The sequence below is a fragment of the Halichoerus grypus genome, chromosome 2 (genome assembly GCF_964656455.1).
Source record: "Halichoerus grypus chromosome 2, mHalGry1.hap1.1, whole genome shotgun sequence".
Classification (NCBI taxonomy): Eukaryota; Metazoa; Chordata; class Mammalia; order Carnivora; family Phocidae; genus Halichoerus; species Halichoerus grypus.
Window position 1 is genome coordinate 60,565,155 of NC_135713.1, and position 16,070 is coordinate 60,581,224.

The 16,070-nt window shown below is 51.2% G+C and overlaps 1 protein-coding gene across 2 annotated transcripts in view; it reads right to left on the reverse strand.

The window, feature by feature from the left end:
- Nucleotides 1–2,934: 2,934 nt before the first annotated feature.
- The window catches only part of SH3PXD2B (SH3 and PX domains 2B), a 102,223-nt gene continuing 89,087 nt past the window's right edge, over nt 2,935–16,070 (reverse strand). For both annotated transcript variants that reach the window (XM_078066875.1, XM_078066874.1), the window contains one exon: nt 2,935–9,261. In XM_078066875.1, the coding sequence (XP_077923001.1) occupies nt 7,717–9,261 (1,545 nt within the window). In that variant the 3' untranslated portion in view covers nt 2,935–7,716. The remainder of the gene's footprint in view (nt 9,262–16,070) is intronic.

Sequence of the window (16,070 nt, forward strand, 5' to 3'; positions counted from 1 at the left end):
TATACTCAATGAAAGCTGTTTGATGATGACTATTGTAAACTATACTGTACGAGTGTGGCCAAGTTCCATGCAGTTGAAAGGAAGCCAGAGAACATAGTTAATTGTAGGATCTGGGCCCCCTGAGTCTGAAGAGGAGGTGAACCTAGGCTTTATTAACTTGCATTGGAATGCTCTGAACACAGCTATTAATTTACTGATCACTAAAGGAGAGCTTGTTCATGAGGTAGAAAACAAATTACATTCTTTCAGGCTGTTTTCTGAAGTTTCCTACATGGGGCAATTGCGCTATGCGGAAGCCCATTCAGATTGCTTCAGTAAGACCAATAGCCAGTAGGCACCCTTGACATTCATGAGCAGCTCCCCATTCACGGGAGTATTTTGTACTGGCGATGCTGTGAATGTTAGCTTTGGAGACTGGGCTGCAGTGAGGGGCAGGGTCACCGCTGGAGTCAAGGTGAGGAATCAGCTAAGGTGGTGGCTCAGACAGAATTCAAGGGAGAGTTGAATTGTAGACTCTGACATTTTCCAGAGTTGGTGATGAAACACTGCTCCTGCTAGATGATCTGTGAATGGTTTCACCATCAAGTCTGTTTGAGGAACCCACTATAAAAACCCCCCTCTTAGACGTTCACACTGCATGTTATTATGTGAAGCTTTGAGATGTCCGGTGTGTCCACAGAACACTTATTTCAGAATATCTATGAACATTTGTTCTGGAAAAGCTGAATGGGGGCAGATTATAAATTCGGAAGCTGTGATCATTATTAAGGTCACAGGCTTTGGAGTTAGATATTCAAGTTCATTCTCTTATTAGCTGTGACTAGAGATAAACTTAATCTCTCAGACTATTAATTTCCATCCATAAAACAGGCGTAATAATTCCTACCTAGAAGAACTGTAGTGAAGGTTCAAGGGATAGTATCTACAAGGTTCCCAGTCGATAGCTTGTATTCAATGGAAGTTAGACCTTTTCCCTTAATTATAGAGTTAGGTGTTTGGAAGTGGATGAATTTTTTGAATAAGATTTTGAATCCAGGAACTAATTGTATCAGGATGAGATGTGTACTTTGATTAGCATTTGGCAGGTGACATAGTTCGGGATAAATGAGTCAGCTTTAGGACCAGACACTATGTGCTTGCTCTGTGACACTTTGGTGTGGTGCTTTCACCCTTCTGAAATGTACGTAGTGCCTTCGTATATAAAATGCAGATACCTACCTTATAGATCATTTTGAGGATGAAATAGAAGTGTATGTAGCCTGGAACACAGTAAATGCTCAGAAAAGTAACGGTGACATTGTTAATAATAGTATATGAAGTGCCATATTAAAAAAAACTTTATTTATTTGAGAGAGTGATGAGAGGGATAGAGAGCACAAGCTGGGGGCAGTGGCAGGCAGGGGGAGAAGCAGACTCCCCACTGAGCCGGGAGCCCAACGTGGGGCTCAATCCCATGACTTGGGGACCTAAGCCGAAGGCAGACACTTAACCGACTAAGCCACCCAGGCATCCCATATAAAGTGCCATTTTGAACACTCAGACATGCCAGGCAGTGTGCTGAGTCTGGCCATTTCGCAAAAGTGGAGTATGGAGACTACTTCCTCACAACGTAGTTTTAAAGGATGCAGGTTTTTGCCGATTTTGACTTTCAGGGGTTGCAGCCCAGGAGTGTGGACTTCGACAAGCTCCCTGCTAAGTTGTATGGTCACTAAAACTTGAGAACCATTGATTGGGAGGCACAGGTTACAAGACGGTGAGGAACCACAGCTGGACCAGATGGATACTAACTAGCGAAGTGATGGACATTAAACACCCTGGATTTGGAGAAGAGTGGCCGCACGACCTGAGTCTCGGACACACAGATTTACCGTGACCCCTTAGAGGGTCATGGTAAGGAGAGTGGGAGGGAACGTGTGTGAAGGTGTGTGGGACAGTTGGATTGCATTTGGCCTGGCATTTCTGAAGCAGTATAAAGCATAAAGGGAATGGCGAATGCGCCAGTTCCAACTGAGACCTGAAGGCAATGGGTAAGCAGCCCCTGAGAGTAAGTCAGGTTTGGTTCCTGACCATGGTCCAGTCCCCATCCCATCCCATCCCATCCCATGAGGGGAGGGTCAGGTGCCCCTGCATGCCTGCTCCAGGAATCCCATGCCATTCGCAGTTGTATTCTTATGAATGACCACAGTTAGTTTGGAAAGATTTGGGAGAAAATGCTCCCAAGGGGGGGCGGTGGCTGAAGCACATCATGATTTTTCCTTTTTAGGGGAACAGAGATTAATACAGGAATGACCATTATTCTTAAGCAAGGTCGGTCAGGTGGTCATTGCATTCTTTGAAAGGGAGGATGACTACGGAATGTAAATTTCCCCTTTTGATGTTCTTCTGTCCGGGACTCTGCTGGTTCTATTCTTCTCTCCCTAGGCAGGTGGGCGGTGGTGACATTTTATTTAATGATTCACCTGAGGCCAAGGAGGCTCCACACTGGGTGTTGGTTTGGCCTCGCCTCTGCCCTTGGGAAAGTAGTAACACATCAGGCAATGCCCTCTACCTCCCAGGAGCGGATGGCGCGAGCAGTCCCTGCAGCCCAAGCGTGGCTGCCCCCCTTGGCCCCCACCACACACTCTTGGCCCAGCAGTAGGCGACACCGGTGAGGGGTTCAAGATACCTTAAATGGGTGAAGCTTTCCATCTTTAGGCACAGAGCTGAGAATATGTGGGAGATACCCAGTGAATACAGGGACGCTTTCCCTTAGTTTCTGGACACCGTCATTCAAAGAATCAAGATGCACTAGGACCCAGACAGAGGAGTCACCCTTACTGTCCAAACAGCTCACCCAGGCTTCTGTTCTTTGAGCCCCAAACTCGAGTCCAAGATGCCAGGGCACAAAGCTATGAGCCTCTTCTTCAGCCAAATGAAATCCATAGACACTGCATCTTCACAATGAAGCTTGAAACCAGTCAAGCATTTTTATTAAAAAAAAAAGAAAGAAAGAAGAGAAAGTCTTAACGGTATATAGTCTATACATGCTAGAGCTAATTGTTTGTCAGCCCACCCCCCTCACATTTATAGCCTCATGTATTTTTGTGTGTTAACAGGAAACAAAAACCACCACCAGCATTTGTCAGTCTGCCAAGAGGGCATGAGGAGTGCCGTGATACTCCGGGATCTCCAGCGTCACTCTATGAGCGGACATGAGGTGGCGGGGCTGTCAGAGCCCCACTGTTCCTGGAGGGATGCACGAAATGGCCCTAGCGACTTGGTGGTGCTCGGAAGCGGGAAATGTGGGGACAGCTAAGGTGACCATGGTTTATCAATCTCCCCTGTACGAGTGAAAGGGGTACTATTAACAGTTACATGGGCACAAAGGCATAGACAGGCACACATGGGGGAAAAGTATGGACACCTTGGCTATGTCAGAATTGCTTATTGCTGTAACAAGCCTGGTGGGGGGGCACCTCCTTTTGGACGTTTATAGAAGGCCTGAAAGTGAAGGCTACTGGGTGTGGCACTGGGTGTGGCCTCTTCAAGGACAACAGAAGTTGAGTCACTTGTCCTGACTGGCGCTGAGAGCCTACTTTGGAGTAGAGGATGGAGACAGGAAGGAAAGAGGGAATGCTGACGCATGACAAGGGTAGCACCAGAAACCAGACATTACCCCACGGAGCTGGATGTTCGAGTCTGTGGGAAGGGTCCCCAGTAGGGGGTCCAGGAGCAGGTGAAGACCGAGGAGCCTCTGGGTTTTAGCTCTGCAGCTCCGGGACTGTCACAGGCTTGTGGTCTGTCTAAATGTCAGAACCTCAGCCAAGTTAGAAGCAATTCCTCCAGGCTGACGGAGGGCATCCGACACCCTCAGGCCTCAATGTGAGCCAGTTTCCCACTCCTCCAGGACACAAGGTTTGACATTAGGTAATCTTTGGTCTATCGTATGGTATGGCTGGTTTGCAGCAAAAGCTCTGATGGGCCCGGACAACCAAGGGGGAGGGACAAGACTGCCACACACGGCTCAGGCTGTTATGTGCCCACCACCACAGTCCAAAGAGAAGGGCGAGACCTCCCGGGGAGCAGCCTGACCCAACACTTAGAGACTTGGGCACAACGAAAGGATGGCAGCCAAGCCACAAATGTTCCTGTTCTTGGTGACGTCGAGTTACCAGCTATTGGAGGACAGGCGCAACTTCTTTATCCCACTCAGTGCTTTGTACTTGACGCACGCTGTGTCAATACAGACTGTCCATGCCTCAGCCTCGGGACCTTCCAAAACGTGGGCAGATTCGGCACCTGTCCTTTCCTGTGGCAAGTTTGTTTTCCTACACTCCACCTGGTAACGAGATCCCCAGTGGACTCAGAAATGTTCTAAGGCCAAGAACTTAGCCGAAGAAATTGGTGACGTGGGGAGGCCTTGTGGTGGAGGCTTAACGTGACCATTGGAAACCCGCTAAGGGCTCTAGCAATTCCTCAGTGAGGTAGGGCATTAAAAGTGGTTCAAGCTGGAGCCCAGCTCCCCCACCTCAGCCTGGGACAATGACATAAACCCATCAAATGGCAGAGACTTTGAGTGAAACATTTTGCGAAGGCCTCTTTTGCCAAGTGGTGATCCTAAAACTCAGATTTTCCAAAGATTTAGCTGCACTATAAGCTATGGTTTTTACATGCCCGCCTCTAGGGCTGGCATTTGGCCTGTGACCTACTGCCCTGGGTGATCATGGGGTGAAGGGAGGAGAAACTTAAATTATGAGGGAGGGTCCCCTGCTTCCCTGGAAATGCCATGCACATTTTGCTGCCGTTAGCAGAGGAACAGTCACGGGCACCGGGGAGAGGGCACCCCTGGATTCAAGTCTCAGCGTGGTCATGATTTGGATGAAACTGGGCATGTGACTTCACCCTGTGAACCTCAACTTTCTCCCCACAGCTCAGCGCTGATCCTATGCACCTCATAGGGTTGTCGTGAGGGTTAAGTTAGAGGGAGCTGAAGCGCCAGGGACCTGCCTGGAGCTTGGCATGGGAGTTATACCTGTGGTCTGGGCCATTTTCTGTGGGCGTAACCTCAGGGGAGTTTTGCATAGTCTCCGTCGGCTGCTCACCGGATGGCGGCCACAGGGCTAGATGCCGTAAAGCTAAGTTGTCCGGCTAGGACAGCCAGGGAGAGCCACCGGCCACCAGACTCCCCACTTCCGGTTGCCCGTGCACGTGCCCACCACTGTGGCACACGGAGCCCGAGAGACGAGTCCTCAGGCCATGGATGTGTCCTGAGCAAAGAACGGCGAACAGAGAGGAACTGGGTTCGGTACCTTCAGTTCACATCAGAATAACAATAATAACAATAATAAAATAAAAAGGCAAGTTCTTTCATTTGCAGGAACACTTCTGCCCACAGAAAGGTGGAACCAGTCTATTCCCACCCAGCTGACCTTCAGGAGGAGGGAACGAGGCCCAAGATAAACCCTTTGCGTGGAAGCAGCAAACAAAAACCACAGCTCAGAGGCAGGCAGGGAGCCACATGGATCCTGGGCTACCCAGCGCCTAGCACGTGGTAGGCGCTCACAAAATACTGGAAAAGGTCACAGAAAGCAGAGAGTGAATCAGAAAAAAAGAAAAAAAAAAAGAAAGGCTGAGTTCTGTCTTTTGAAGTGTAGTCAAATCCTGCATAACACAGCTTCATAAAAGCTGTTTAAGCCAAAGTGGGTCAAAAACTCTGGAAAACATGCTATGGGCTTCCTTCCAAGTGAGGGGACCCCGAAGACGTGGGTGGCCCTCTCCCAGCCTCCCTTCTTCCCCTGACTGCCATCCTCCCCCACGGTTCTGGGCACAGGGCCAAGGGGCAAGTGGGTATTGCCAGAAGCACCTCAGGGCCCTGCGCCCAAGAGCCTCGGGGATGGGGTTCACAGACCGACTGAAGGAAGGAATAAAGATGCTGCTGCGAATCAGAGAACGCGCCTTCTCCTGTAGAAGCATCCAGAGTCCATGTGGCCGTGGGGAGAGAGGAGAGCAGAAGAGGGCTGTTTGCACCGAAATCTCTGGCACTGCAGGCGGAAGTGGGCGTCCCCGGGAAAGCTGGCCCTGTGGTCCCCAGAGCATCACAGCAGATGGACACTCCATTGGAGATCTCTGAGCTGGATCCTCTTCTGCAGGGCAGGGTGGGATGAAGAGGGGTTGTGCCCTCTCACCCGCCAGGCAGCCTGGCCCACGGGCAAGAACTCTGGGCTGGGAGCCAGAAATCCTGGGTCCTGATTCTAATTCTGCAATGTCGCTGTGCCTCCGTGCGCCTCGGTGAGCCGTATCTGTCCGGATGGAAGTGAGAGGACAGACAGGGAGAGGGCACGCACGAAAAGGAAATAGAGAAAAGTACTCTATGAACGCCAGAGAGGAGCAGAAGCGGCAGCAGTCGCCTGTGGCCATCCAGCTGCTGGTCCTTGCGCCATCAGGGCCCCTCGAGGCTGGCACGGGAGACCACCTCAGCTCCACAGGCTTTATCCCCCAGAGGGGGCACCTGCACAGCAGCGGGAAACGAGGCCCTGTGGCAACCGCCAGAGCTCTGGGCAAACCGCCCCCCCCACCCCCGCGGCCATGGAGGAGGAGCTGTGGAGGGTGCGGGGCACCCCTCAGTGTAGGCTGCAGTGGGTCGGAGGGCTGGTGGCTACGGGAGCAGCCACTAATGCCCCTTCGCCCACACAACAAGCAAGCCACTTGGCCACCTGCTCCTGGCGGTCAGCGTCCTCCTTTCCCTGCCTGGTTAGCCTCCCACTGGGGGGAGGGCACAGGTATGGAAGTCAGGCCAGCTCAAGTCCTCTTTCCCCTTCTTCCTAGCTAGTGTGACCTTGGGCACAGAGTCCGAGGTTCTCTGTCCATCAAACAGGTGCAATATCCCAAGAGAGGACTGATGTGAGGGTTAAAACAAGAGTGTCAAGTGCCAAGGACAGAGTCTGGCACCTGTTAGCTACTCAGCAAAAGGGTGCTCACAAGGGGCGTGGATTGTGAACGGCTCGTTTCAAACAAACTTGGAGATTCTTGCTCGACGGAGACAAAAGTGAAATGGCCCAAGGTTGGGTGGAGATTCCTATTTAAAAAGCCCTGCGCGGGGAAAGTGAAGCATGCTGGGGCTGGAAGCACCCCTTTAGGATCTGTCAGGGTCCCAAGACAGAAGATGGGAGGCGGAATGGCTCAGTGGACCTTCAGGCCCACTCCTGGGGCAGCTGCATCTGGTTGAACCTGAGAGGCTCACGGGCCCAGAGCCTCGAGGAGGACATCTCTCTGGGACTGGCAATGGAGCCAACTGCCAGGGCATGGAGTTCTTTCTGGTACCAAGCATTTTGGAAACGGAGTAAATAAAGTCCCTGGACTTTTAGAAACACGGAGAAGTTGGAGCCAGCCGTCATAGACTGGGTGGGGTACCAGCAACGAGACTGCAGTTTCCAGACAATGGTTCTGGTCTTGGAGGCCTTGGAGAGTCAGGGTCCCGCTGCTAGGTGGCCTACAATGCCACCAGCCGGAAGGCAGGGATGCTGGCGTGGAGAGGAAGCAGGGGGTGGGGCCTCTGAGCCTCCAGGGCATGCTGTGGTGGGAGGGACTCCTCTCCACCCAAGGGAGGGAAGAAACCACAGTACTCCAGAGTCTTCCTTCCTTTGAAGCTGCATAAAGGATGATAAATTAAGAGGCATATTAAATATGTGGGTAAAGCCAGCAGGGATGCGCAGGACCGCCAGGCAGGGAAGGAGGCGGCTACGGCTTCTTTTTGAGATAGTTGGAAGGAATCCACCCTTCCCAGGAAGGGGCCCCGCTCAGGACCTGGCAGAACCACCAGCCACTGCTGTTCTTTTCCCGGACCTCGAACACCGTCCCTTCCTGGAAGCTGCTGGTATCTCCGTCTCCTTCAAAGTTGGCCACGGCCACATATAAAGAATCCTTCGGGCCATCAGCGTTGGGAATGGGGCTTGCAGCTACTTTCTCCCTGTTTTCTCCAATCTTGCCCACCATCCGTGGTCCCAGACCACCTTTGCCTCGCATGTCATCTTGGCCGCCTGAGGAGTTGGAAAGAAAAGGTTTGGCTTTAGGAGGGACCAGCAGTGCCCGGCCTGGGGCAGGAGCTGCCTTGCCTTCATTGGCTTCCCGCTGTGGCCCTCTGACCTCTGGGAGGGGCCTGGAGGATGAGGAGGTTTTCTTGGGGGGTGGTGGTCTCCGGGGCAGGACCACAGGTCTCTGCGGGGGAGCCTCTTGGAGACGGGTGGGCACACTCTTAGGCACAGGATCTGTGGTCTTGGCTGGCCTTGGAGGGGCTCTGCAGGACATCTCTTTTGGGCTGAGCCCATCCTGTTTGCCCGTCCTGTCCTGGGTGTGGCCAGGCCCATCACCTAGGAGGAAACTCCGGCTGAAGGCCACATCTTGGCCCCCGGCAGCCTGGTGGCTGCTCTCTCCATCCAGTAAGGGCTTCTCTTGGGACTTGGCAGGCCTCAGCTTGCTCCTGAGGTTGCAGATGTCCACTTGATCTTCACCCTGAGGTGGCTCTGTCCTGGGGGAAGGAGCTGGTTTGGGCCTAACCTGAGGTTTGGACTTCAAGAAGAGATTTTGGGGAATAACTTCTGTCTTCTCCTCTGATGGGTCGGCTTTGGGTTTGGAGATGGGTCGGAGGTTGGGCTTCTTCACCTCCTTGGCCAATACCTTGTGGCCACACTCCAGCCCCATCTCATTTTTCAGCTGGAACAACTTGCTTTTGTCGGGTTTGGGCTCTGGTCTCCTGCTGTCCCGGGCTGGGGGGGTGTGTTTAGTTGGAATCATTGGCAAAATCATGCCTGGAGGTTTGGGTGAGGAGCCCCTGAGCTGTTCCATCCTCTGCCGCTCCCTCTCCTGTAGCTCCCCTTCCGACTTGATGATGGATTCTTTACGGGGAGGGAGGCTGGGCTTCTCCTCCAGGTCGGGGCTTGAGATCTCTTCGTAGCCGGCACATGAGGACATGTCGGAAGAGGCCTTCCTCAGGGCCTCCTTGCCACCCTTCCAGTCTTTGGACCACGGCATCCCGGAGTCCACGGCACTGTGTGGTGCATCGGGCAGGGGCCGGGAGGGGCCGATGGCCTCACTGCCCGTGTTGTTCTCCACGGCTGCTGCATCCCCTGGATGGAGCTGGGTCAGCTCGTTGGGCAACGGAGCCAGAAAGTTGGGTCTTGAGGCATTGCTGGTCTTCTTATACTTGTCAATGAAGGTTGCTGGGGCCCATCCTTCCTTATCTTCAATCTGAATGTACCACCAGCCGCTCAAGTTCTTCTCGATCACCTGGAGGGGGGAGGACAGAGGAGAGCACTTAGTAGGTACAGGCTCAGGGCCAGTTAACCAGAAGACTCCGGGAAAACCCACATGTAACTGGATTCTAGAAACAGGGATTTTTCACTCAGCAGATTCCCAGACAACGGCTGGGATGGACCATCTATGGAGACTTTACTGTGCATCAGAAACATCTTACACGGGGGTAGGTTCTTGTCTAATTTTGGATATCCCCGAAAGCAGTCCTGGAGACACGGACTTGGGTACAGGTAATTAATTTGAGAGGGGATTTCAAGAAGCGCAAGTAAGGAAATGGGAAAGAGAGAGCCAATTATGAAGTTATTGTTCTGGGCCACTGGGACTTAATCAGCCAGGGACCCTTTGAGACCACGCAGACTCATCCCAACTGGGGGTCGGGGCCGTTTACCTCCCAATTCCTAGTCCCCAGCCCCCCTGGGGCATTAATCCCCCTGGCCTTTCTGGGCAGGTGCCTTCAGGCAGGTGGAGGAGGTGGGAGGCTGTCAGATACAGGGACCCGTGTGCAGCTGGTCAACTCGGGTGGGTCGGGATGCAGGGCAGGCCACCAGCAGTGTCGGCTACGTTTCTAAAGAAGTGCACAGCCAAAGCTAGCCTTGATCGCGGCTCTTTCCGTTGAGCACCAGATGATGCAGCTGGCTGGTGTTCAGAGGACACGCAGTACCAAAAGTGCACGCCCTTAAACATGGGGATCACATTCAGCTCGGGTTTAGATAGAGGGAACTCCTGCTGATGAGGGCAAAAAGAAACCTTCATCTTATCTCCTTCTCCCTCTGGGATATACACCCACTGAATGGAACAGTGGGCGGAGTCACCCACGGAATTTAAGGTCTCACGTTTCCCGTCTCCTCTTTGTTCAGTACTGCACAGCTGAGTTGCCCGAAAGGTGCGTCTGTCGCATGTTATGGGCTGAACTGTGTCCCCTTCAAATTCGTATGTTGAAGCCCTAACTCCCGTACCTTAGAATGTGACTGTATGTGGAGAAAGAACCTTTTCAGAGGTAATTAAATCAAAATGAGGTCATCTGGGTGGGCCCCGAGCTAACATGACTGGTGTGCTCATAAGAAGAGATTAGGAGCCAGAGAACATTCAGAATGAGGGACGACCACGTGTGAACACAGCAAGAAGACAGCTGCCTCTAAGCCAAGGCCAGAGGCCTCTGAGAAAACAAACCTGCCGCCACTTTGACCTTGGACTTCCAGCCTCCAAAGCCGTGAGGAAATAAATCTGTTGTTTAAACTGGCCAGCCTACGCCATTTCGTGACAGCAGCCGGAGCAAATACACCGCGATTCCCTGGCGGGCCCCATGCCTACGAGGTCTGATGAATGCTTGCAATGGCCTTATGAGATGGGGATTATCATCCCATTTTACAGATGCAGAACTGAGCCTCAGGACAACTGAGGAACTGGCAGAGGGTCATGTGGAAGGTTAACGGTGGAGGTGGGGGTCAAAGGCAGGTCAGTGGGTTCCAGAGTCCGAGCCTTTACCACTCCTCGACCATGCCCGGGCAAGGGGACCTGCCGGGGGAGGAGCCGTGCTTGAGGTGGGGAAGTGCAGGGGGCGAAGGGGGCCTCGGGTGAGGTCCTGCCACTGCCTCCCTCCGCCCCACCCAGCCCAGCCTGAGAGGAGTGGCAGCCACAGACCCGGCGCAGGAAGCAGAGGCTGAGCTCTGGGGCCTGCAACCTGGGTTCTAGTCCTGGCTCCACCTTTTGTTGCCTGCATGGCCCTGCGCAAGCCACGTGCCTGAGATTCCACAGCCCGAGATGGGGAGGCTGGTAAGAACAGTAACACCCACTTGCAGGATTTTCACGATGACCACATAAGCTAACGCAGACAACAGCCCTCGATACATGCTGAAAGGTAAATGCTCCCCTTTATTAAATTACAGTGCAGATCACTGACAAGGCAGGATGCAAGTGACAGGTGTATACTTAACGTGACCCGCTGGTTTCCCAGAAAGGGTACTGATAAACGCAAGCCCTTTACGTGATGTCTCACCACACTCGGTAGCTCTGGTAATAAAGTGATTCTGGGCCTATAAGTTACTGTCGGCACAGCCACAAGTTCAACTCTGGGTATGTGAGAAAATGAAAATAGGACAATAATCATAGGGAAATATATGAATGGGGATTTGCTAAGCTTACACTCTATGCAAATACTACGGCAGAAGCTCTAAACATTTGTGTTCTTGATCACGATTTATGGGAGTTTTCATTTACTAGAGAGAAGCCAAGAACTATTATGAATAAAAGCAAATGCCAAATCACAAGAATGGAGGGGAAGGAAAAGAGCCTGGGCTTTAAAACCACGGAGACCTGGGTTCAAATTCCAGCTCCACAGCTTACTAGCTATAGAACCCTGGACAATGGGCTTTGTCTCAGGTACATCTGTAAAATGGGCTAAAGATATCAACCTCTTGGGACTTCTGTGAAGACTAGTTCTCAAGTAGGTACGGCACCTGGCACAGACGCTATCTATACGAGCATCCTCGTCATTATCATCAACACATGTCTTGACCATACACAGACCAGGGAGGGAACTAAGGTACTCCCAGCAGCTCCACTGTTAGACCACGGTGGCCCCATTAAAGAACTCTGAAGGTTATGATGACATTGAAATGAACCAGGAATCAAAAGTGGAAAAAAGGAAAATATTAGCAAGTACAGAATTGCTCATGAGAGAAGAATACTTGGTAAAGCCAAAATCTATATTTTTATTTTTTTTAAAGATTTTATTTATTTTTATTTATCTGACACAGAGACAGAGATAGTGTGAGAGAGAGCACAAGCGGGGGGAGAGGCAGGCAGGCAGAGGGAGAGGGAGAAGCAAGCTCTCTGCTGAGCAAGAAAGCCCGATGCGGGGCTCGATCCCAGGACCCTAGGATCATGGCCTGAGCCGAAAGCAGCCACTTAACCGACTGAGCCACCCAGGCGCCCTGGTAAAGCCAAACACTTTAGTGGCAACTACCTCCCACTTGGGTCCCTCAAGCTACCACTGGCAGGGCCATAGGCTGACATCATGGAACAATCAGCAGAGAAGTTTTCAAGGTTCGGTTAAAAGAATGTTGGCTATGTGAGCTTTTTTACTGGATTAGCTTTAGCAAAGAGAGATAAGATAAAGCCAGAAATAAAAGAGGGGATTGATTCTAGTTGAAGTGGGGGTGGGGCCAGGAGGGAGGCTCCCAACACCCCCAGAAAGCCCCAGGGACCCATGAACTGCTGCATGCAGACTCAGCCCTCGGCTTCAGTGCATTGTTGACGACATCCTGAGCTGCCCTTGGCTGATTTCAGAACATTCTGAGCCAGGGAGTGGTGGTGCCTATCGGCAAATGTGCAGATTGCCAGCATGCTTGGAACAACGGTGTGTGTTTGTACAAAATACTTAAAGGACAAGGTAGTTTTATCCAGTTTTTCATTGCTCTGAGGGAAAAAAAAGAACAAACCAAACCTTTATACTATCCAAGGTGGACTTCTGGTTTCAACGTGAGAGATAGAGTGAATAGCAGCTTCCCCTTTATCTAACAAATCCAGGGAAATAAATGAATACAAAGCCCAGCTCAGAAGGAGGAGGGGGGTGGGGGAAGTTAGTGGACCAGGGCTTGTGAGCACTCACAGATGGACAGAAGCAGCAGAGGGAGGCTGTGTGGCCCAGGACCGCTGCAGGGGTACCTGCCACAGAAGGTGGGGGAGGGCTGAGGCCCCCCTGCACTTCAAGGTGGTGGAACCTGGGTATAGGGAGGCGCAGGAGCAAGTGACAGGGAATGAAGTGACACACCATGGCAGAGGCAGCCAGGCTGGGTGACCTCTCATGCCCCTTATCCCATTCTTATAGGGCAGGCAGAAGAAAGACGGCGATTGCTCACAAGTGCCTGCAGTGAATGTGGGAGCTTGGATCAGAGACACCCAACACCGTTCAGTGGCTGGCTCAGAAGCCCCCCACCTGGCGCTGAAACCCCTGGCAGGTGCCCAGCACCTTGTGTACACGCCCCAGCTGGGCTGTCTGACTGCTACCTCGTCTTGCGCAGCCCAAGGCGGGTACTAACGCCATGAGAAGAACCTAAATAAACACCCACGCCGCAGCAAAGGATGTACAACTGAGAAAAGAGGTAATGGACTATAATAATAGGGCCTTAAATTCAACATACTTAGTACCCTTAGAGAGGTACGGAAGGGCATCGCATTCATAAAAGAACAGGCTATGCTGAAACAAGAACAGGCGACCTGGAAGAGGAATCGGTAAGAGCTCTCGGACATGGAAATTACAATTGCTGAGGTAAAATCAGTGACGAACCCAACTGTTAAAGAGCCGATGAATGAGCTAGAAGAAGCAGAATGCTCCAGGAATGCAGCACAAAGGCACGAAGATGGAGAATGTGAAAGAAAAGTTAAGAGACGTGGAGAGTAGGGCCAGAAGGTCGCACAGCTGTGTAATCATAACTGCCCCGGGAGGAAAGAATAAAGAGAGTGAAGGGACGCAATATTTAAAAAAGTAAAAATGGGGAATTCTCTGGGAAGATCTCCTGAGGCCTAGATCAAAAAGGCCCACCACGTGCTGAGCAGGATAAAAAGAGACACACTTTAGTGAAATTCCAGCATATTAAAGATAATGAGGAACTCCTGAGAAAATCGGAGAAAGGACAGATACCGAACAAGACAAGAAGCACTAGGTAGGTAGCAGCACTAGATGTGAGAAGAGAACAGAGCACTCTGTTCAAAGTGCCAAGGGAAGAGGACTTTCAATCTGAAAGACAAAACCCAAAACATCACTGAAGAAGGAGGGGAAAACCACACTCACTTCTTATGATGTCAAGAAAGCATGTACGGGGGCACCTGGGTGGCTCAGTCGGTTAAGCGTCTGCCTTCGGCTCAGGTCATGATCCCGGGGTCCTGGGACGGAGCCCCACACGGGGCTCCTTGCTCCGCGGGGATCCTGCTTCTCTCTCTCCCTCTGCCCCTCCCCTCTATTTGTGCTTTCTTCCCCTCTCTCTCTCAAATAAATAAAATCTTAAAAAAGAAAGAAAGAAAGAAAGAAAGAAAGCAAGCAAGCATGTACAGAAGTGAGGGACTGCCTTCAACTAAAGACTGAGATATATGGCCCCAGAGAAGCCATATGGGGCAGGGCAGGGAAACCAATGTGAATCAGGGGAGGCTTCGCAGAAGAAGCAGGGATTTGAAGAATAAGTTGGATTTTGAGATGCCAAGTTCAATTCAAAAAATGACCTTGAGTGCCTTCTATGAGAAGGCAGGTGGAGCGCTAGGAGCTGGGTTAAAGCAAGGTCATTCCTGGTAGAGAGAGTAAAAGAGCTGGGGAAGGGCCAGCTTGACCAGCGGGGATCGCAGACAAGCAACGGGAACAGACTTTGTTTGGAGGAAGGTCTTAGAGGTGAAAAGATATTAGGGAGAAGTCACATGTTTCACGTGAGAATTGGATGTATAAGTTTTACGGCAGCAAAATGGGGGACCTGGGCATAGAATGATCTTGTAGCACAAGCAAGATGCCTTGTGAGTTCTCTCTGTAGATTTGAAGTTGGGAGGGTCAGGATGGAAAAAAGAAAGGGCAGGAGAAACACCCTATTAGAGCTTTGTGGGTATTTCTGCTTTCCCCTCAGTCTATCTACATAGATAGGGATTTACATTTTATAAAAATTAGTTTGAGAGACTTTAGCTCAAGCTCTTGAAATGTCCCTGCAGACAGCCCTCCTTCAATGGGTTGAAATACACTTGGCTTGGGGACAAGCTTCTGGAGAGACCTGGGCAGAATCAATGGTGATGAGGCCCAGGATACACCTTTAGGAAGCTACCTTCTGCTGAGCTGACTGGGCAGTTGGCCCAGGGCACGATGGGAAAGGGGGCGCGATGGGAAAGAGAGAGAGGCAGGAGGTGTCAGGGCTGGAGGGAAAACAGTGGGCGCTTTGCAGATCTCTTAGAGAGTGATTAAAGACCCTCAGGGCATACCACACTTATGCACTGATAACAGTCATCCATTTACTCCTTATTTCCTTCAATCATCCCAACATTCATGCCTACAGCAATGGTTTACTAGGCACCTACTGCGGACCAGCCCCGAGGCTAGGGCTATGGGCAAGAACGAAGAAGACACTCGCTGGCCTTCTGAGTGTTAAGCAGGAGGCTAGTGGGCAGACAAATTTTCATCAGTTCAACAATATTTCTTCCAAGCACTGTGCTAGCTGTAAGGATACAGGAGTAGAAAAACAGATACGGTCTCTACCCTCCTGGAGTTCCCAAATGTCCAGCAGGTCAATAACAATAGGATGTTAACACTGCTGGTTCAAATCTGGAGACAGACATGGGTTCAAATCCTGGCTCTGCCACGTTTTAGCTGTGTGATTTTGGACAGCACCTTTCTTCCTGAGCCAAAGCTTCCTCATCTGAAAAATGGGGATTGTTAATGGTCCTGCCTCGCAAGAGTAAAAGATTAAGAGAGAGGCTGTATGTGCAGTACTCAGTTCGGTGCCTGGCACCTAACTGCTCCACCATTACTTACAGGCTCTCCAGGAAACACGGCAAACAGCCTCTAACTCCATGAGGAAAGAAAAGAAATGGAAGGGGAGAAAGGATTTACGTTGGCCTTTGTGCAGGAACGGAGCAGACCAGCAAAGGAGTGGGAAGAAAAGGAGAGAGAGAAGCAAGAAGGGAAGTAGGTGGTGATAAAAACAGAATACGAGGCAGTCACAAAAGATCCCACAGTGTATGATTCCACTTATATGAAATGTCCCCAACAGGCAAAGCTATATAGAGAGAAAGCAGATTAGTGGTTGCCTAGG